At 37.9% G+C, this 24197-nt stretch overlaps 1 protein-coding gene across 12 annotated transcripts in view; it reads right to left on the reverse strand.

Annotated features, from left to right (window-relative positions):
- Positions 1-24197, reverse strand: part of ST7 (suppression of tumorigenicity 7) — a 259056-nt gene that overhangs the window by 185591 nt on the left and 49268 nt on the right. For 3 of the 12 annotated variants that reach the window (XM_067042292.1, XM_067042291.1, XM_059074385.2), the window contains exon 1: positions 11622-12066. The exons of 8 other annotated variants lie outside the window; for them this stretch is intronic. In XM_067042292.1, coding sequence (XP_066898393.1) covers positions 11622-11643 — 22 coding nt within the window. In that variant the 5' untranslated portion in view covers positions 11644-12066. Of the gene's footprint in view, positions 1-11621; positions 12126-24197 lie in introns of those variants that run through there. One more of the 12 variants, XM_067042290.1, reaches the window with a different exon arrangement.

Consider the following 24197-nt stretch of genomic DNA (forward strand, 5'->3'; position numbering starts at 1 on the left):
CTCAAAATCCATTAAGTATATTCATCCCCATAGTTTTCAAAAGACTACATTAGTTAACTGGGGGTTATTACAGGACTGTTGTTTTATAAGCTGCTTAAAACAAGGGTGGGGGGATTTGATATTAGTTGCTTTAGGCATTAGATAGATGTTTACTGATTCATATTTATAATGCATATATATAATCAATCTCTATCAAATCTGGCTTCATGAAGTTTGAAGACTTTGGAAATTAGCACAACTAGTGTCAAATAATTAGAAAACATTCTTTAAAAAATAAAGTCAATTCAAATTCAATTTAATTTTTAAAGGTGACAAATGCCATCCTGAATGTATTTTTAGAGAGAGGTTGGCTTCAAATCTCTTGAAATCATAAGGATCAATAGATTTAATAGACTCTTAAAAAGGCTGGTAACCCAGTAGGATTACAGGACCAGTTTCATAAGAAGAGGGATCCTGTTTCTAAATATAAAAATTTGTAAGTTCAGGTCCTTCTAATTAAAGAACTGTGAATATTTAGGCAAAAACTGGAGTAAATTTACTTCTAAAATATAAGAAAGTGATTTCCTAAGATAACAAACAAGAGGAAGAAAGAAGTAGTTTATCATGTTGAGAGAGCAAATGTTTTAAGGGCTGTAAAAATAGCATTTTACATAAATATACAAACTCTGCTTATCTTTTTGTTAAAATATATCTCCCCAAAGACTTCTACATGACATTTGTTTAGCAAAGTCTCACTTTTCAGGCTATTTAAGACTTTTCACAAGTTCAAGCAAGTCCTCCAAATTTGAATTAATGAGATTTTACTAATACCATCAACTTATACATTTTATTATACTTTCCCTGGAAACAAATATTCAGTGGGTGAGGTAAGTTACTCTACTCCAGATAAGTATTCTTTTATCAGTGAAAAAAAGAAACCCTAACTATTCTTTTAATTTCATAACTCATTTTACCATTGCTGGGAGAAACTAAAGAAGACTTAATTAAATGAAAGGACGGATATACCATGTTCATGAATTGGAAGACTCAAAATTGGTAAACCATCAACTCCCCCCAAACTGCTTTATAGATTAAACACTCTCAATCAAAATACCAGTAGGACTTTTTGTAGAAATTGACAAGCAAATTTTAAAATTTCTATGGGTATGAAAGAATCAAGTATAGCCAAAACAATTTTGAAAAAGAACAGAACTGGAGTGCTTACACTACTTGATTTCAAAAGGAATCATAAATCTGTAGCAATCAAGACTATAATACAATGGCCTAAGCTTTTCTTATCACATGCTATTCCTCTGCATTCCATAAATATTTGTGAAATTGAATCAAACAGAAGTTCTCCATAGTCTGTCTTACCTAGTGTTATTCTGAGAACAGACTAGAAATTAAGCCTTCAAATGTCCTGTGATTTTGTTTCTTTGCTCTATTTTTTTCAGTCATTTTTAACACAACCTTTTTTCAAACAGAATATTATGCCAGAGCCCAATATGTGAAACTGACATACATTTATAAGTTCAAATTTATAATATTTAATAATAAAGTCAACCAATGAGAACCTAAGTTCATCTATCAGTAGTTCCCCACATATCAAAATTAGTTTTATTTTTGGTTTTTTTGTGTGGTTTTTTTTGCGGTTTACAGGCCTCTCACTGCTGTGGCCTCTCCCGTTGTGGAGCACAGGCTACGAACGCGCAGGCTCAGCAGCCATGGCTCACGGGCCCAACCACTCCACGGCACGGCACGTGGGATCTTCCCAGACCGGGGCACGAACCCGTGTCCCCTGCATCGGCAGGTGGACTCTCAACCACTGCGCCACCAGGGAAGCCCCAAAATTAGTTATTTTTAATATATGAATGTATCTGTTGTTCTTTTAGGGTTTTAGCAATTAAAAATGAAATTCAAATCAAATATTAAGAGCAGGGGTCAGCAAACTAAGGCGCATGGGCTAAAGCCTGCCTACCACCTGGTTTTATATGGCCCTTGATCTAAGAATGTTTTTTTACATTTTAAAAGAGTTGAAAGAAAAAACAACAACAAAAGAAGAAGAATATTTTTTGACATGTGAAAATTATATAAAATTCAAATTTCCACATCCATAAATAAAGGTTTATTGGAACACAGCCACACTCATTTGTCTATGGCTGCTTTTGTGCTACAATGGCAGAGTTGAGTAGCTGCAAAAGAGACTGAATGGGCCACAAGTTTGAAATATTCACTATCTGGTTCTTTACAGAAAAAGTTTGCAGACCCCTGATTTACAAACCCCTGAAGCACCAACTTCATGGAACAGAGTTTGGAAACTATTTGTGACAAAGTGTATTTTCCAAAGATGGCCACTAAGATATTTTCCATTCTACTTGCTCTTCTACAATACACTCTTGCCACTCCCTCACCAAGAGGAGTCCAATTCCCTTCCCTTTGAATCTGGGCTCATCTTAGTGACTTGCTTGGCCAGTATAATATGGTGGAAGTGACTTCTAAGACTTCCAAGACCAGGTCATAAGAAACCTTGCAGCTTCCTCCTAGGTGTCTTGGATGCTATGTCACAGGATGCTTCCTCTGAGAACCTAGCACCATGATGTGAGAAGCTTGAATCTCATAGAGAAACCAAGAACAGGCATTCCTGCCTAAACCTCAGCTGAGCCTCAAGTCAATAGCCAGCCTCAACTGATATCCATGTGGTAGAGCTATCCTGGCCCTCCAGCTCAGATGAGCCTTTAGATGACTGCAGCCCAGGAGATATCTGACTGCAACCACATTTAGAGACTCTAGACATAAGAACCACCAGCGGCTCCAGTCAATCAGTCAATCTGCAGAACTGTGAAATATAATAATAAATGCTTATTTTAAGTTACTATATTTTGGGGTAGTTTGTTATATAGCAGTAGACAACTGAAACACCATTATACTAAAACAAATCTAGGAAAATTTCAGGTAAGAAATTCCAGACTTCTGAGTCAAGCCCATGCGTGGACTATCCATGTGTATCACCAGGCCAAACCCTACCAAAGCCTCCCACTAACCCTAGGTGTTCTAGAAGTAGCCGTGGATAAAGGAAGTAGTAAACAATACTCTAATGGAGTCACTGAAGTTTCCTAATCTGTCCGCATCCCAAGCAGACTCACTGTTCCCCAAAGCATGCCAATAAGCCTGAGTCTTAGTCTAAAATTCTCACAAAGAAATGGAACATAATTTTTCTCATTCCTAAAATTACATCAGGATGGGCAAAGAAACAATTCTCGGTTTTCGTGCTGTAAATGAACTGATGATTATAATTCCTCATTATTTTTACTTAAATATCTTTAAAAAATGATAAGTGAACTTAGATGAGATGTAGTCAAGTTAACAGTACATAGCAAAGTATCAGTAAATGGCAGTTTATCTCTAACAAATTTGGGCTTAATAATAAAAGTCCATATTGTCACCTCCTCCTGCCTGAAGGGTGACAGGTAAGAGTTGTCCACTGACATATTTCTGATATGTGCCAGTTGTGTGTGATAAACTCCTTAGCCTGGAAAATTTAATTAAACTGAGTATCAATCCCCTATAAAGCCCACACAGCATATTTTCAATATTATTTTAAGCCACAGCAGATTCAAATTTCAAAGAATGAGTACTTAGTGTATATGTTAGGTATGCTGTTACACTCTGGGGATGTCTTCAATTGGTGTAAATTTCATTCAAAAGAGAGTAGCAGGATTTTTCCTGGTGGCACAGTAGTTGAGAGTCCTTCTGCTGATGCAGGGAACACAAGTTCGTGTCCCGGTCCGGGAAAATCCCGCATGCCGCGGAGCGGCTGGGCCCATGAGCCATGGCCACTGAGCCTGCACGTCTGGAGCCTGTGCTCCGCAACGGGAGAGGCCACAACAGTGAGGCCCGCGTACCGAAAAAAAAAAAAAAAAAAAAAAGAGAGAGTAGCGGGCACTTCCCTTGTGGTCCAGTGGTAAAGAATCCGTCTTTCAATTCAGGGGACACTGGTTCGATCCTTGGTCGGGGAACTAAGATCCCACATGCCACGGGGCAACTAAGCCCGCGTGACACAACTAGAGAGAGAAAACCCGCACGCCACAACTAGAGAGAGAAGCCCGAGCACCACAACTAGAGAGAAGCCTGAGCGATGCAAAGAAAGATCCCGCATGCCACAACTAAGACCCGACATGGCCAAAAAAATAAAGAAAACAAAAATTAAAAAAAAAAAAAAAAAGAGAGTAGCAGCTCTGAATTATTTTGATATTACTGAGAATCACAATATAACACAGAATGGTATGTTTATTTTATATAAAAAGGGATATTACGGGAACTCTTAAGATTCCTAATATTTTTTCTTAATTCAATAATTGTTTTCAAGTTTATTTAAATATTTATTCATGTGACTATTGTTCACACTAATGTGGAAAATACTTGCACAGATAAGTGTTTTAAGAGGAAAACATTTCAACCCTTTATGGCTTAAGGCAATTCTACAAAAGTGCTGTGACCAGTTAGTGATGTCTGCCACAGGGATGACCAGTAGTGAGAAATATGCTGGGCATTTGCCAACCCTGACCTATTTCATCAGTTTCATGCAGTCTCCTCCCTTCAGATCTCCTACGGGGTCCCTTCAAAGATCCCAGTGATGGAACTTCCACCCAGTCTTAGGAAGTGACATTTCCTTTTCTTCAGCCAGTCTTTCCCACTGTCAGAGTCTAATCTCCACAGTGACCCTTGATAAGCCTTACCCTGGTGCAGATGTCCTGGCCCAAAAAGGCAGATTCCCCTAACATCAAGAGGTCATTGGATAACTCACATTTTGGGCCCCAAGAGCTTAGAAGGTAGGTGGCCAAACCCTGGTAGAACGTGGTAAAGCCGTGATTTGCATCCAGGCAATCAAGCACCAGAGTCTCTGCACTTAGTCACTGTATCTGGCACGTGGTTGCTGCCATTTCTACAACATGTATTAAACTATATCTTGGTCCTTCAGTTCACAGTTATCTGAATCCATTATTAATAAAAGCAAAATCTCTATAGAGAAAATATTACAATTTACTACTCCAGCACAGCAAATGTGACTACATTACAGGACTTTTAAATAATTCAAAACTGGCATTTTCTAATTAAAGACACACTAATAAGTGTGTTAATGAATGTTTTACACTTATTAGGGAAAAAATGGTGGGATATAAATACACTTTGTAAAACAATTTAAAAATGACCATACAATTCATATTCTTGTGTACCATATGGTCTTGTATTGAAAATTTAACAGTATTTGAACATAATTTAATGTGATAACTACTATTTATGTTCAAAATACACATTATCAGTGACTTTTGCAACTCAGAATCCATAACAATTCTATTCACATCCTGTGTAACTCCATGGTGATTCTATAAGGAAAGTTTCTATATATGGTAATTTTTCCCCATAGACTCCCCACGGTTTATACAGGATATAAATCTGGTCCTTTGTGACAATGAAAACAACAGATCACTGAAAACTCATGTGTAATTTCTGCTGAACAAACCAAACTAACAATTAGGGAAACCAATACTCAAGTGAAAATAAATAATCTGAGAATTATAAAATAACCACTGGGTATTTTTATTCCGTTTCTGTACTAGTAGAATTAGTATATAAATACCCAGAAGGAAAAAAAATTCCTATCTTTATTTAGTTTAAAATATTCCCTTGATACTAAAAATTATGATGTCACCTGTTAACAGGCAAGAAACCCAAAAGGAAATTTCACATCAGAACTCACATTGTCAGAAGGAAAGAAAAGACAATAATATAGTAAGGTAAGTCAAAAGTGTTATATGAGCTTTAACTTCCCAGCCTCCTGTATGACCATGTCCCAGTGTAAATCCCAGTGATCTATAATTATTTTTCCTTATTTGTGACTTTAGCAGTCTGTGGTTTCTATTTATTTAAAGTCATGTAATAATATTTTTTCTTTTATTCAATGTTCTGAGTGCAGAATTAGAGGGGTTTGGGTGTATATTTAAGTATTTGTATTTTAAGTAAGATGAAAGCATCTAAAATTCAATACAGCTAAATACTAACAGCCAGATTAAAGATGTAGGAAAGGAAAATGGCTGTTTCTAAACTACCTAGTTTCATATGACAAAAACTAATAAAGCAGGGGAGAAATAGTACTAAAATGTCAAACATACATTTGACAGCAAAAACAGCAGTCTCATACAATTATTTAACAAGAACTAGGGCTTATATTGCAAAACAGTCCAGGTGTGAATAGCTATTTTTTGAATGACCACAGTTGCTGTTAACATCTCAACCAACTCACAAAAATTACACCAAAACAATAGACCTAAGTTTAATCTCACGTATGACTGGTTGCCAAGAATGGCCCTGAAATGCACATAAAAAGGGAGTGTGACTCATTTATTTCTCTATCAAAGAGATGCCCATTTAATTATACAGTTTCTTGGTGACCTAATATTGCTAGGGTATATTCATTTTACTATCTCCCACATAATGGCTCAAAATTTGAGATAATTACATTGTTCTTAGAAACATGGTAACATACTCACTATTAAAACTGAGAAGCTGTCAATTCCAAATTAATGCATTCATCAGTAATGAAAATAAAAAGCAACAGCTGTTGGGACGTCCCTGGTGGCACAGTGGTTAAGAATCTGCCTGCCAGAGCTTCCCTGGTTGCGCAATAAAAATTCGCCTGACAACGCAGAGGACAAGGGTTCGAGCCCTGGTCCGGGAAGATCCCACATGCTGCAGAGCAACTAAGCCCATGAGCCACAACTACTGAGCCTGTGCTCTAGAGCCTGTGAGCCACAACTACTGAGCCCACATGCCGCAACTAATGAAGCCCACGCACCTAGAGCCCATGGTCTGCAACAAGAGAAGCCACTGCAATGAGAAGCCCGCACACCGCAACGAAGAGTAGCCCCCACTTACCCATAGCTAGAGAAAGCCCGCGCACAGCAACGAAGACTCAACTCAGCAAAAAAAAAAAAAAAAAAAAGCACAGACTCTTTAAAAAAAAAAAAAGGATCTGCCTGCCAAAGCAGGGGACACAGGTTCCAGCCCTAGTTTGGGAAGATCCCACATGCCACAGAGCAACTAAGCCCGTGCACCACAACTACTGAGCCTGTGCTCTAGAGCCCATGAGCCACAACTACTGAGCCCGTGTGCCACAACTGCTGAAGCCCACGTGCCTAGAGCCCGTGCTCCGCAACAAGAGAAGCCACTGCAGTAAGAAGCCCACGCACCACAACGAAGAGTAGCCCCTGCTCACTGCAACTAGAGAAAGTCCACGCGCAGCAACGAAGACCCAACACAGACAAATACATAAATTTATTTAAAAAAAAAAAAAAAAAAGCAACAGCTGCACTTTTGGTGCCCATCAAAGAAAACTGCATGGGGCATCACCTATACCCCAAATCCTTTCCAGCATCTAGCTGCCTACTGAAGGTGATGTGGGCATGCAGAGGATGGCAGGGAAGACTTATGGGCCAGTCACACCAGAAATAAAGAGAACTGACACTCTGACACACAGGTCCACCATTTCCCCATCATCACTAAGCTCACAAAATACTACTGCTCTGTTCAGACTTTGGTGATTTCTCTCTCCCTTTCGAGATAACACTGTATGTTCTTCATGACTGTAACAAAATGTTGACAGGAGGGATTAAATGACACTATTTGCCCCAAGGGCACACTTTCTGAAAAGGTAAGATGTTGCTCTCTTCACTGGACTAATAAGGTAGGTGCTTTGGAAGACACATTAATTTGTTAGACCAGGGCACAATTCCCACCACAGCACATCTTAAATGGTACCCTTGAGGCCTGAAAAAGTTAAACATAGGAGGGGAAACAGGAAGAGGACCAAGCTAGATAAACGCTGATTGAATAAATGCCCATGTACTTGAAGTATTTACTCTTTGGAGAATAAGTGGCTTTATGAGGAAGGACGCAGTACAAAACCAGTGTTCCTTACTCCGCAAAAAGAAAAAATGAACTTTTTCTCCATTTATAAAATTTTAAGAGGAAATGAAACATTTTTAATTTTTATCGAATTCAATTTATTAATTTTAAAATATGAACTATCATTAAGTCAAGTACCTAAAATATGCATTTTAAAGACCACTCCCCTCACAAACCTTATTTTTAGTACTTTCTTCTTAAACCTAAATTATTTTGATCACAGACTAAAATTGCATTTCCTCAAAGCAGATAAACAGCAGACTTACTACTCCCATTTTTAGACATGGGAAATTTCAGTAAAGGAAAAGCTCAGTGAAATATATCAAGATGGTAACAGAGTTACAGAAGCTATACTTCCTGCTTTGTACTAATGATTAATCTACACATAACACAAAACACTTCCATATAAAAGTGGGCTGAAAATAGACTGTGCCCAATTTACACAACTATGGGAGATTCATACTCTAAGTGAGAAAAAATGTGACTGGCACTGTTGGAGTTATTCACCAAAGTGAATTAAGCAGATATTCACTGGGCCTTCCCTGGTGGCGCAGTGGTTAAGAATCCGCCTGCCAATGCAGGGGACACAGGTTCAAGCCCTGGTCCAGGAAGATCCCACATGCCGTGGAGCAACTAAGCCCGTGTGCCACAACTACTGAGCCTGCACTGTAGAGCCCACGAGCCACAACTACTGAGCCCAAGTGCCACAACTACTGCAGCCCACACACCTAGAGCCCATGCTCCGCAACAAGAGAAGCCACCACAGTGAGAAACCCGCGCACTGCAATGAAGAGTAGACCCCACTCGCCGCAACTAAAGAAAGCCCGCGTGCAGCAGCAAAGACCCAACACAGCCTAAATAAATAAATAAATAAATTTTTTTTAAAAAGAAGGTATTCACTGAAATGAGGTCAGACAAAGCATTTATTAATTTTGTTGCCATAACTATGTAAATTTTAACTTTGATAAACAAGGGTCTACTCTTCCAGGTAAATTTTTTGTCATTTTTAAGGCTCTTTTGTGTATGTGTGTGTGTGGGGGGGGGGGGGGGGGGGAAGAGGCGGGTGCTTTTTTGGCATTTAAATTAAGCAATACTATTTTTGGTGAGACAATACATGTTATAATGTGATACCCAGGTTACCTCAAATTCCTGACCTCAAAGGTCTGAAACAAAGTCAACTTAATCAATCCAGTACTTGAAAATGAAGACATGTACATTTCTATTGACATTTCCTTCTCTTATAAGCAAAGAGCAAGGAGGAGAGAAAGAAAATTTTAAAGAGTCATGTACAAGTGACTATGTCAAAAGAATTCAGAATAGTGATTACCTTTTGGTGAGGAGGAGAAGTAAAATTGACTGGGAAGGGTCATCACAAGGCAACTTTCTGGAGTAACAGAAATGTTCTGTATCTCAAACTGGGTAGTGGTTCCATAGGTGTAAACACAGGCAAAAATTCAATGAGCTACACACTTCGACTTACGCATTTTATTGTATGTAAACCATACCTCAATTTAAAAAGTAAAAGCATCCAATACAAGTAAGGTACTGCAACCAGAAATCAAGGATAAGAATCATGAAATCAGAATATGTTAGAAAAAAAAACAGACCTTTCCAGGATCTAGCACAGCACTGTACATCGAGTAGACGGCTAAACAAGTTATTTATTGTAAAAGTTTAGTATGAATATCCTAGGTGGTTTGGAAGATCCCTTCTGAACTAATTAGAACTTTTAATGTGACTATTTTTCAGAATATTCCAAATATAGTCTCAGCCTATAAAATAGCCTCTAAAAGATGGACATTATAGGTCTAGAAAAGCTATGCCTCAAAACACAAAGAAAATACAATTGTCTTAACTCTGAGTAGAGATTTAAGGAATCTCCTTATCTAAAGAAAGCAGTCCATTCTCAACACTTTACAACCACTGACAGTACAAATCTATCTATGGTCTTCTAGGGACAAACAGGAAACAAAATTTAATACTCAGTGAAGTCAAAAAATGCCCAAAACCTACATGATGATGTTCTGTCTTCTGAATGGTATGCTACCTGTGCAGTAATTTGGTAGCTATGGAGACCAAAATCAACCAGCAGTTTTCAAACATAGCACATAGCACATGTGTGATATTATCAAAGGATCAGGTTTAATCATCAAGAAAGTTAACAAGTCTGCTTGGTAAACCTGGCCACACAATGTTAGGGTCCCTATGCCAAGAACCCAAAGAGTCCCACAGTGAGTTTCAACTTCCATTTTCAGCTAAGCAAAGTAATAAGACTAATTTTCCTTTAGTAGATAAATATTTCTATCTATACCTAGGTTCCTACATAAACAAAATTCCATGACTGACATGAAACTGGAAGGTCTTTGCCACTAAATAATCTGTTTCTATTTCTTGGGTGACAATAATTCCAAATGTATCATTAAGTGAATTCAAAAAACATTTTTAAATTATTAGAAAATAAAATTGTCACATGCTGAATGGGACATTACATCTCATCGTTATTCTATCTTGACCTTGATAATGCAGTGTGGTAATTTCAGAAATGGGAAGCCTCTAGGTAAAACAACAAAAATAATCCACCCTTTAAAAAAGCCAATCAAGAAACAAAAGAACTGAAGATTATTAGCTCTCTTGAAATACTACTATTCTGGAATAATCATCAGCTATGCACAAATAGTCACACTGATCACCTGAGATCAGAAAGAAAAGGTTGGATTATATATTCATAAGAAATGTGTTTCCTAAATTCCTACCCTAACCCCCTCTCCCCACAAAGATAGTGTCTTGCCAATGTTTAATGTTCTAGGTCGGCAGAGTCTCTTTAGAAATTTCTGAGTCTCTTTAGAAATTCTTAACTGTCACCTTTGCTTATAGATAATGATAAAATATCCTGCAGAGCCTGTATAACTGCATCGACAAGTTATACTATTCTACATCCAGCATTAAATAATCCTCATTACTTAGGCTGGTCATCATTTTTCAAATACCCATTTTAGCTGTCTACAAGTGCCATCCAGCCCAGCCCCTTGTGCAGGGCCTGCTCTGCACCAAAGCAATTTCATTGTATAAGTTTTAAGACAGATACAATGCTGCTGGACTGTGGCACTAGCCAGCATATTAAAATTGAAGCCATTGCGTAAAAAAAAAAAAAAAAAAAAAAAAAACCCATCTTTAAAAATAAAGCTTATTTCTTATTCTTTAAATCTACATATAATATCTACTCCTATGTTTCTGTAAAAATATGGAAGAAGAGGATATAATGATACCCCCATTCTCCTTGTAGCTAAAAAATGTAAGCCCTTTTTTCCTTTTTAATAAACACTATCATCTCAGATCCTCCAGTATCTATTTTAGGGTTTAAGGACCATTATAGAACCCACAACAATAGATCAGTGACAGACTTGATCCCATCAATTAACACGTTCTGGGGAGGCTGCCCGGATTCCTGTCTTCCTCCCCTCCCTCTTGGAGGCCTGGTTTTGACCACACTGACATCCCTGGCCTTAAGGATGAATAACCCAGATAAGGGGGAGTCACTTCCCTGAGACCAATTTCTTTGTAATTAGAGCCCAAATACAAAAGCTGTTAATGACCTAAGGCAAAGTGATATGAACTCTAAGCCAATGAAACCATGACAGCAAACAGATTTCTAAACAGCAAAGTGAGATCCATTTACTTACATGAAGATTCAGTGCCAAACATGGCTGGCTCCAGAGGCTGCTTTTAAAAGATTAGAAGAAGGGAAAAAAAAGGAAGGAAGAAAAATCGAGGAGAGTGTACGTGTGAGAGTGGAGAGATGAGCTGCTACACAGCAGAGGTCATGAAGACAGACAATGCAGTCCAAGCTGTGTCCAGCTGCCAGATTCTCCTCTTACAAGCTTCAGTGTTCTCCCGTGTGACTGAAAAGCAAGGTCTCCTACAGCACCAAAAACCGAAGAGCTGTTTTGGAAAATCCAACACGGAAAGGCAGGCCGACGTGGCTCCTCTGGGATGCAGGGAGGCAGGACTAGGTAGCAGCAGGGGCAAGACTGGGAGCAGCAGCAACAGCGGATACTGCAATCCCCAGTCCTGTTACAGCAGTAAGACAATAGCAGGGCTTATGCATACGCTGGTGACGTCAGAGACACTGCACAGACCGACTGTGCTGCTTGAGCCAGAGGCTCCAGGGGCTTCAGGGGAGCAGGCAATTCAAAGGGGAATTCCTTCGTCACAAAATGCACAAGGCCAAGAGCCACATATACATTCATACATTCACCCTCCTGACAAGATCTTCATCCTGTGATACCGGGCACTAAAAGAGACCTCAAAGAAATTTAAATATTGGCTTTATAGCCACCAACCACAAAGATATGCAAATCAGGGTTCTTGGTTCTATGCAGCAAGTAGAACTTTCCAAGGGAATTAAGAATATCAGAAATGAGAAAAATAACCTACCTTTTAAAATAACTCCAGAGCTCATTGTTTTTTCAGTAGGCTTGTGGTAGACTGACAGATCAGGGGTTGTACACTCAACCACAAATATGTGAAAATATGTACACTATTCCACACACTTTCTGGGCATATAAATTCACAAGCAAATGTAACAGTAAAATAATACTATAAGCACTTAGAACACTGCTTAACACCCAGTGAGCACTCAAATGTTAGTGAATACATTATTATTTATTTTGCAACTATTATTCAAATGTGAAAACCACCACTCTAGGAATATATGTATGTGCACATATTTCTCCTATCCCATCTCTTTTGCCTTATTTTTCTTCATTTTACTTTGTGAGAATTCCTGTCATTTCTCCCGAGTAACACAGTCATGTTAACGCTGTGTGCATACACCAGTGTACACCTGTGTGCAAGTGGGCATAATTCTTTTTCATCCATCAACACAAAGAAGATATTATTATTTTGTCTCTTCACTCATTACCTGCATTACCTTTACTCTTAGAAATCTGTTTTTTTCTAAAAGCTATAAGTGCACAGACTTTAATTAGAATGTCTATCCAACACAAGCAAAGAAAGTTTTGTTCTAATATTTTAAATATTGAAATGCATAAAAAGTGTGTTTTTTCAATAATCCCACTTTTTAAATCATATAAAATAGGAAGTTCAAAAGCTCAAGTTTCTTTTCCATCCATTCATCTAAGGTATATACTTTTTCCAATATTTTCTGAAGTTTACAAAGACATGTCTTTATATAACACAGTTTTTAAACATTAAATTCTTATATGATTGTGGAACTGCAAATTACCATCTAAAAATATCATTAATAACTCTCTGGTCAGTATATGTAGATCCATCTCATCTTTAAATGGTTACATAATATTCCATTGTATGGATGTACATAATTTATTCAAGGTAATTTGACCTTTATGTTACTGAAAATGCTGAACCATTATGAAGAATTGCAGTGATGCTACATAAGAACAAATATTTTGTTGCAGCTAAGATAATAATAACTAATATTTACTAAATGTTTACTATGTGCCAGGTATTATTTTGCGAACTTCACATGTATCAGCTTATGTAATCTTCATAACAACCCTACAAGGTAGGGTTATCCACATTTGATAGACAGTGGTCACACTGATTACTAAGTGATAAGCTGGGATTCAAGCCCAGGCAGTCTGGTTCCAAAACATAGGCTCTTAACTACTCTTCTATAATGCCTCTTGAAAAATAAAAAAATAATTACCAAAATTATATTTTAAGAATTCAACTAAAATGAAAGGAAAATAGAAATCAACAGAAAATATGGAGAAGAAAATTCTTTTAAAAAAGGGTCACCAATAAAACTAAAAATGACAGAAAGGACTATACTGAAAATTGCAAAAATTAAGAAAAATGCATCCCTCCCAAAATAAGTGGTCCAGGTCAACAACCAGTGAAGAACACAGGCATACCTCAGAGATACTGTGGGCTCAGATCCACACCATCACAATAAAGCAAGTCACACAACTTTTTTGGTTTCCCAGTACATATACAAGTTATGTTTACACTGTACTGTAGTCTATTAAGTGCCACAGCACTATGTCCAAAAAAAAAATGATAATTTTAAAATACTTTATTGCTAAAAAATGCTAACCATCATCTGAGCTTTCAGCGAGTTGTAGTAGTAACACCAAAGATCACTGATCGCAGGTCACCATCAAAATAAATATAACAATAATGAAAAAGTTTGAAATATGTTGAGAATTACCAAAATGTGAGACAGAGACACAGAGTGAGCAAATCTGTTGTAAAAATGATGCTGATAGACTTGCTTGAAGCAGTGTTGCCACAAACTTTCAATTTGTAAAAAGATGCAATTTCTGCAAAGAGCAATAAAAGAAAGCTCAATAAAACGAGGTATGCCTGTATCAATAATAGTGTTGAGACACAACTGCAGGAAGTGGGAAAGGGCAATACACTTCAAAAGGGTTGAAACCAAAATAGTATCTTAACATAAGATCTATTTCAAATCGCATCCCAGATGTTGCACATGAATAGTCACACAAATGGGGGTGGATGTGGCCATCAGAAAGGCAAAAGGAAAAGTAGAATGAGAAAATGATCCCTGGGTAGAGATATAGTTAGTCCTCCGTATCCACTGGTTCCACATCCATGGATTCAACCAACTGCAGATCAAAATATTCAGTAAAAAAAAAATTCCAGAAAGTTCCAGAAGCAAAACTTGAATTTGATGCACACTATTGACATAGCATTTACACTGTATTTACAACTTACACAGCATTTATATCACATTAGGTATTATAAGTAATCTCGAGATGATTTAAAATATGCATGTAGGTTATATGTAAATACTACACGATTTTATATAAGGGATTTGAGCACCCGTGGATTTGGGGGTGAGGGCAGTCCTGAAACCAATCCGCCACAGATACCCAGTGATAACTGGTACTTCCCACCAGAGGCCATAGTCTATATGCGACAACTTCTTGCTGACTCACTGATGTAGCTCTTTCTTCAGCTTATATGTGAGGGTGTATATATGCATATATAAACACATTTTTCTGAGTGCCTATATTTATTTCTTGGCACAGATTTCTAAGAGTAAGTTAAAGGCTGCAATATTTTTCAAGACGTCTACTTTTTAGATAACCATAGCAGGATCAGTATGTTAAAAACGTTAGGTCTCTGGGCTTCCCTGGTGGTACAGTGGTTAAGAATCCCCCTGCCAATTCAGGGACACGGGTTCGAGCCCTGGTCCGGGAAGATCTCACATGCCACGGAGCAACTAAGCCCGTGCGCCACAACTACTGAGGCTACGTGCCACAACTACTGAAGCCTGCATGCCTAGAGCCCATGCTCCGCAACAAGAGAAGCCACCGCAATGAGAGGCCCATGCACCGCAACGAAGAGCAGCCCCTGCTCGCCGCACTAGAGAAAGCCCGCACCCAGCAACGAAGACCCAATGCAACCAAAAAATGAATTAATTAAATAAATTTATATATATTAAAAAAAAATGAGGTCTCGCTTGCCAGCAATCTGGACACATATGACAACCTCTGACTCCTATTAAGGTTTCTATAACGTCTGGATGCCTGAGGTATTTCTAAACACTTCAGAAGGTTGGGATCCATATGGCTAAAGACCCATCTTCGACAAAACAGATGCCAAAATTTTAGTTTGCTCCCATTCTCTCCTCTGGGAAGCTGGCATGAGCTCAGAGAATGAAGACAAATATTAATGGCCTGCCTAAGGAAAACATAATGAAAGAAAATGGAGGAAGAATAAAACTGACTGATGTCCTCCATGCCCCTTCAAAAAAATCACATACTACATTCCAAAACCAAAGTGATCTTTGGGTTATTATCAATTATGTCTAATTATGCATGCCTGCGACCCTGCCTGCCTATGACCCTACCCTTCCATTAGTAAAGTGAGTACTGTTAATTTCAGGATAAAATTAGCAATGAAAGAAGAGATCAATATTCAAAATAATTTAGTGGTCAAAATAATTATTGTTAACTTAGAATGTTGCTGATAAAGAAAGATAATAGTGAAACTCTTAAGGTAAGTCAATAGTAATTTTTAGAAGAAACCCCATTCATAAATTGACTCAACAACTATTTTCTGAAAGCCTACTGTTCTGCACTCTAGGGATACAGCCATGAACAAACTCTCTCCTCTTCGGAGCTTATATTCTAGAGGGTGAGATGGACAAACAAATATGTAATATATCAAGTGGCTGTATGTGTTATAAAGAGAAATAAGAGGAATTAACAAGGAGTGATTGAATGGGAGGGTTATTTTAGGTAAAACTGTCAGATAATGTCACCCTAAAAAGAAGACATTTCAACAAAGACCTGAAAAATCTGAGAGGAAACCACATGGGTAACATGGAAACCACATGGGGGAAAGAGCTTTCCAGAAAAACAAAATAAAATACATCTATTCTTGAATATTCAAGACTCAGTTTTCTACTTGAAGATAGCCCTTTTAGTGCTATGATGCTGTCATTAGTACAAAAGTGGTTGTGCTGAACTGAAATAAATAAATTATCTTTTCTAATGCAAAAGAATTCACTCTTCCATGAACTGAAAACATGTGTGTTCTTTTCTTCAAAGTTTAATAGACTAAATATACCTATATTTGCAAATATGTAAAATGTTTATAAAAATCACCATAGAAGATAATACTCAAAATAGCTTCCTACCACATCGGACAACTAGCTTTATAAATGTTATCTCTATTAGTGTGGTAAGAACTTAAACCACATATTCTCTTCAGAGTACCTACAAAACCTAATTTTAAAAGTGTCATATCTGGAATTTCTCTGGAGCTGTATCCTTTGTTCACATTAAAGCTTTATTTTCTTACTATTCCTCTTGATGTGTATTTAGCATGTTAAAGTTGTGTGTCTTTTAAAATACCACCTATGCATTTATAAAGTATTACTTAAAAACAACAAAGAAGTGTTTTGATGGCAATACATAAACTATAGAAAAATGAAAAAAAATCAATGATTCTGTTCTTTGGAAAAAAGGTACAAATATATAATTAAAACAAACTCATAGTAAAGCTCCCTGGTAGGATTATAGAAATTTGATTTCTTTGTATATGTCTATAAAATGTAGTCCTTTCTGCTTCAACATAGTATCACATATACAGTGAGCCTTCTAACAGGTAATTATATTCTATTTCAGAGCCCTGGAATGAAATTCTGGTACACTAATGTTATAAGGAAAAGAAATTCAAAATCCAGAGAGAGCGAGAGAGAAGGAGAGAAAGAGATACTACTATAGTATTTGCTTTAAAGGAACTCTAAAGTAGGAAATATGGATTTATAGAAAAAACATATTTGGGTATTTGGGATAATTAATTACTTTTAAATGTTTTAGCTTCAAAATATACTTACAACAGAAGTCCTTTACATAGCAAGTGCCTAAAACTGGCACTTTATTAAAAATTTCACAAAAAAATTTGATTTTCTCACCATAATTAGCTATCTTGCCAAAGATCCATCCATAGGTCATAAGGGATTATTTATAAAGAACATGTAAATAATGCTTAATTTAAACACACACTGGGATTTTGTCATTATTCGGGGTATGGAAAGTAGGTCCCTGCCCTGGTGGAAAAATCTTCCAGTCTTAGTTGTTTAGTTTAAGAGGAATCTGTCAGAAAACAGTGTCACTGTTACCCCAAAGTTCAAATTTACGGTGATATAATTTTGAATTACCTGCACAAGTTTTGGGCAAAGATCCATGTCCATATCTCCTTACCACCACCTTACCTCCCAACCCCACCTTCACCCCATCCAATCTAAAGGAAGCCCCGACTTAATCATCAAGAAACACCACCCCTGGTTAACTTCACCTTAACTTTATTCTTGTACCAACTTACCACTCAGTGAAACTAGAAACTGAGAACAAGTCTAAGCAGTTTAAAAAAGGAAGACGTCAGTTACACTCAGAAAATTTAGGATAAAAACTGAAATTCTCCAATTCACTTCACTACGTCAACCGCATTTAAAAGATCAGGCCACACATATGCACAAGAAAGCCAACACAATGGCAAAAACGTTTTACAATCTCTGTAGACTGTGTATGAATTTTATTCTCTCTGTGGCATAATCTGAACTCAGACATTTGTATTCTAAACCTTCTGGCCCAGAGGGTAGAAATGTGGATTAAATATGGGTTGCAGTTTACTTTAAGTCTGTTTGAGTATGACCCAAACTGAAATAGAAGAAACAACAAGCATATGTCTGAGAAATTCCCTTAAGTACTTATCCTAAATTAATCACAATTTGTATACAACAAATTCATACATACTCAGGAATAAATTCATGCATAATAATTTTTAAAATAATTTATTTACAAACATGACCAATGTAATTTTTTAAATACTAATTCAAAATAGTATATTTTAGGTAATTCTACATGGCTGGAAAATATTTTAAATTTAATTTTACCTGTATAATCCATAATGAAGCAATAGGCAGGGAACTGGGTATTTTCCAAAGTAAAACTCTATCAGACACAAAAGGAAACAGCTCCCTGGACAGGCAAACCACTCTGGGGAAAGCCTCCTGCCATGTGACATTGAGCACACACACTTCTGCTTATCTCGATTCAAGCTGCAACGGTCATGGCTCTGCTCTCCTTTGCCTGTTCTTTTAAAGCCATCCTTAGAAAAGTCTTTCTTAGAAAAGAACTATTATTTCTTCCTATTTCATTCCTGTAGTATTAGTTCAAAACTAGGGGAAAAAAATTCTCTTCTTTCTCTAAGTGAAAAGAACACAAGATATCTATACTTCATCCTGTACTCAGTGTTACAAACCCACATAACCTGAAATGAATCAGCATCCAAATTTTTAGGAAAAATATTGTCATTATGTTCATTCCTTTGATAGTATGCACATGTGATCAATTTGAAACATTTGATTTGTAAATAAACCTAATACAGGTGATGAAAGAACTATCCTTTAAAGCATATCTAAAACCTTTAACTCAGTTGTCTGAGTCCTGAAACAGACATCAGATGGAAAGGACATATGGTCATTCCTGAGACAGACTGTATCTGATGTAATCTTTAATGTCACATGCACTGAGCCATCTTTTCCTTCATTGTCAATTGTTTTGATCTTGAGTGTGTCCTGGCTAAAGAAACCTTAAGAATGGTTACTTCACCTTGATACAACAATTCTTTAGAATTGTTGCCCAGAGACAAGACATAAATAAATTTTTAAATTTTTTATCGGCTTTCTTTTTTATTCAGCAACCTGAACAGTTGGACAATTTCCAATTTAGAGACAGATTAATGCTCCCTTAAACTGCAGCTACTTTGAGAAAGATAAGGTATTGGTGTGTTGAGTGGTTTTACTGGAGTAGTGGGATATTTTGTTTCGCTTTTATTTTGCTACTTTCCTTTCCATTGAATAAGTTTCTCCATAAGATAATTACAAAGTTGACAATACTATACAATATGATTCTAATTTTCAATACAATATCAAAAGTATAAATAGTACAGAAATCTAAACATTCTGGGCTCAATATCATCTATAATTTTATGAAATAAATGAGAAAGCATCACTACATTCAGCCATCTAGTCAATGCTTCATTACCATAAGCAGATCCCATTACACTGCCATTCTGCTAACAGTCAAAAGCTGTTAATTCCCATCAACCTCACCTGTCATTGTTGCTAAGCAGCCTTGTCTCACTTCTCGGGCTTTAATTCTCTTTGTCTCAATCTAGGATACTAGCTGGGGAGCCTTCCATGAGCTATCAAAATCTGATATACTTTCTTCCTGGTAATTAAAATGTGCAAATGGTTAAAACATTAATGCCATGATTGTTTTAAAATGGTATGTTTAAAATGCCTAATAATAACTGTCTTAATTTCCATGCAACTTACATGTGTGTGGCAACACTGATAGCCATTATCAGATGTCACATGAAGTGACGTTTTAAGCCTTTCACAATTTAGTACTGTTAGCATGGATTTTTAAAGTTCTTTAATTATTTGAGCAGCATTATTGTAAGAGCAATTGTTTTATTTTTATCTTTTATATTTTATTTATAACTCTTAAGTCAGAGATATTTTAGGGAAATGCATTTTATTAACAAAATGAGAACATAAATGAAAAATCCAAATTAGAAAGTAGAAGATAGGTGGATAGATGAGTAGACAGCTATAAAACTTACAATATAGTTAAGTGATTTGCCACTCCTCAGAAAGCCAGCAGAGTGGTTGAGAGCCAGGCCCTGTGTCAGACAGAGAAGGTTTAAGCCACAGCTTAGCCACTTCTTAGCTGGATGATCTTAAGCAAGTTTTTAAATCTCTCTTGACTTCAACTGCCTCATAAGTTAAGTGACAAAGGGCCTAGATCAATGCCTGGGATATGATAACAGCTAATATGTAAACAGCACTTAATGTGGACCAGGCACTGTTCTAACTTATATATTAATAACTTACTTAACCCTCACAACAACCCTGTGAGGTATTATCTTCATTTTATAAGTGAGGAAACTGAGGCATGGAGGGTATGTAACTTAACTGAGGTCACACACTATACATAAGAGAGCCAGGATTTAACCCAAGTAGTGTCGTTCAGAGTCCTTGTGCTTAATTAACGGCTACACACACTGCCTCCATAGAGTAGGTGATCAATAAATGGAAGCAGAACAAAAAAAACTGTTTCCAAAAACTAGGTTCACTCTTTCCAACCCTGTAGTTTGCCAGATATTCTAATAAGCCATGTAATAATAAAAATTCAGAGTTTATAAAAATTCTCTTTTTATAGTCCATCTTCAATTCCAACATGCAGAAAAATTAAAGATAGCCAGAATGAAAGGGATAAGGCTTACAGTCATTGCGACAGCTTAAAATGAGAGTTGCATTAGCCAGTTAGGCAGAAATAAGTACTCAAGTGCAGAAAGCTATAACCATAAAAGGACCTGTACTATGTACTACCTGCACACTCCTAGCAACCACTATGTTCCTCCCTCTCTACTTTTCAGTTTCCAAATGTCACAGCAGATACTACTTGTCTGGCCTCTAAAGAGTCTGAGCAGGTTCCTCTGACTGCAACTTCAAAGCTCACTCAGGAGAAGAGCACCTTCGACTAGACGCCCCTGCCTTCCTCCCCAAGAATCTTCTCTTGCCTCATCTCACCCTTGGCCAAGGAGACTCGCTAGTATGCCTAGATGCACCGCTCGGACACAGAAACAATCACATCACAGTCCTCTCCAAAACGTACTTACAAGTCATGGCAGTCAGAGGTCCTTTGCAGGTCACCTGTTCCGGCCTACAGCCCAGGACCACTGTCCTAAGTGTAACTTACTGACTCAGGAGCAGCCCATGCTGCACCCTCAAACCGCATCCCAGATTCATGCTACAATTTACCCCATCACAGTCCAAGCCAGAAGAAGCATAGTTACTGAATCAACAGACCTGGGGTCTAGCCTCAACACTGCCACTCATTACCTCTCTGGTCTGGGATAAGTCCTGGAACCCTCACAGGTGTCTCTTCCCAACAGGCAAAATGAGAAGGTTGAACTGGATGACCCCTAAAATCCAGTTCAAATCCAATGATACAGGATTCTACTTTAAACCAATTACAGCTGGATGAGAAAACTCAAGTAACTCCCAGCAGGGAGCTCTTTCTCCTCCTCCAGCCCACACCATCCCCTCCTCCATCCTGACAGGGCTTTGGGAACAGCCCCACCTCAAGGGTGGGAAGCCAGGGAGCCAGCAGGTATTGTCCAAATCCAGTGCATTCACGATGAATGGCTGACTCCTCCAACTGTTCAGGCACTGTTCCTCCCTAGACAGGCCCCAGTAACTCAGCCTAGGGGTGAACAGACAAATACAAACATTCATGAAACGCAACAGAAATAACTGTTGGAGGCCAAGCCTACTGGAGAGTTCATGCCCTGGTGGGTCATACCTCTCAGGACAACAAGGCCTGGGTGCCAGCAATAAAGCTTCTGAAGGTGACCCCTCCTTCCAAAACATGATTGAGACAGCCTGGACAGGGAGTGCCAAGTTTTCTGTAGATGACAGCTCAGACTGAGACACACATCTCCTCTCTTTCTCCGCCATGACTTTCCTATCTGGAGTAGTTCTTGGTGTGGGAGTCCATAGCCCTTTACCCTCCTCAGAAAAGGAGAATGTAACATAAAACCATTTACCATAATTTTACCACGGTATCTTACATTGTATTTCCAACCCATACAATAACTCACTTTATTGCACATTTTAAAACCCCAAGACCAGGATTGGATTAAAAATGCTTACCCTGTTACTCCAGAAATGATAATATGGGGTTTTCCCTCCAGTCTCTATTCTCACCCTCCTTGCCAACAAGTCAGTTAAGTCAAAATGCCTTACTGGTATGCTTCATCCTAACTTCCCTCTACTCTAAGTCAGAACAAAGGTTACCTAAGAAGTTGATGCTCACCCATGCTTCTTACCACCCACTCGAGCCTGCATCCACCTCAGTATTTCCTTTTCATGTTCTGTCATCCTTCACTGGTTTTGCTTACTGAGCTGCGCGATTACCACATGGCCTATTCCATAATGTGAGAAGACTCCACTGCAAAAAGAGCTCTCTGACTGAAGAAGATTCTAACAGCATGAGCCCATCTCCTCCCATGAGTGAGCTCTCCATACCTCAAAACGTTTAAGTAAGCTAAGACAGAGAAGCATCAAGCACCAACCAGATAACAAAACAGCCCTATGAAGTAAGATGGGGACTGTTCAACTCAATACCATGGCCCAGACCAGTGCTACACATTCTCCAAGACAAAATTAAGAACCATCCTCACCAAGCACAAAAGCACAATTATGACCAAAGGCAAACTGAAATCTGAGAGAAGATCTGCTTTACCCAACTCCAAACCTTCAGATAAGGGTTATTTCTAGATAGACAACACCTGTTTGCTATGCTTGAAAAGAATGGTGGCAGGATCCAAAGCTCTCAGTAGCTGCAAAACTCAGACCTCTTATAAAGTAGCACGGCCACTCCTTTCTTACGAGCCCCAAGAAAACTAACATCAAGTAAACACAGATGGAGAGAGGGGGGAAATAACTTTTATAAGAGGTGGAATACCATTGATGTTTTTATTCTATCAGAAGTTTACTGTAGGGCTTCCCTGGTGGCACAGTGGTTAAGAATCTGCCTGCCAATGCTGGGGACACATGTTCGATCCCTGGTCCAGGAAGATCCCACATACTGCGGAGCAACTAAGCCCGTGCGCCACAACTACTGAGCCTGTGCTCTAGAGCCCGGGAGCCACAACTACTGAGCCCGCGTGCTGCAACTACTGAAGCCCGCGCACTTAGAGCCCATGCTCCACAACGAGAGAAGCCACCGCAATGAGAAGCTCGCACACTGCAACAAAGAGTAGCCCCTGCTATCTGCAACTAGAGAAAGCCCGCGCACAGCAACGAAGACCCAACACAGCCAAAAATAAAAAGATTACTGTAAAATGAGACATTGGCTTAAATGTTTAAGGCTAAAACCAATGAAAAAGAATAACCATCAACTAACCTTGATGTAAAATTAAGAGTCATGAAAAACATAACTAACATTATTAAAATGTCTGGTAAAAACATGAAAGATTAAGATTTTCTGCCCACAAATATGAATCTAACAATAAATGTTTGTTAATTTTACACTTTGAAAGTGAGGGTCATTTTATATATATTTGAATCAAAGTTCTAGTGGAAAGATCACAAGCAAAATCCAGGTTTCTACAACAGAGAGGTACCCAAGCCAAACACATCCTTCTGTATAAAGCTTCTTTAGAAAAACCACAGACCTTCCTGTGCGGTTTTGGTCTGTTCACCTGGCTGGCAAAAGGAACCACGGGAAAATAAGCAAAGGAAGTCATGAAAAACAGTCATGAATGGACTACTGTGGGTTGTCCCTGAGGCAAAAAAACAGTGGAGAATCCTTCAAGAAATGTAGTAGCATTCAGCTAGAGTTTTTGGTAAGCAAAGAAAGCCACAAATTTCCATGGTACTCCAAAACATAAAATAATACTGATGTTTTAACAGGGGCCAGCATTCTTTCTACAATGGACCAAGCAGTAAATATTTTAGATTCTGTGGGACTATCCAGTCTCTCTAACAACTACTCAATTCTGCCATTATAGTGCAAAAGTAACCCCATAAACAACACATAAACAAATGAGTATATGTAGCTGTGTTCCATAAAACTTTATTTTTAGACTGTGAAACTGGATTTCTTATCATTTTCATGTATCATGAAATATTTTTCTTCTTTTGATTTTTTTAAACCACT

Source organism: Kogia breviceps, chromosome 9 (assembly GCF_026419965.1).
Source record: "Kogia breviceps isolate mKogBre1 chromosome 9, mKogBre1 haplotype 1, whole genome shotgun sequence".
Lineage (NCBI taxonomy): Eukaryota > Metazoa > Chordata > Mammalia > Artiodactyla > Physeteridae > Kogia > Kogia breviceps.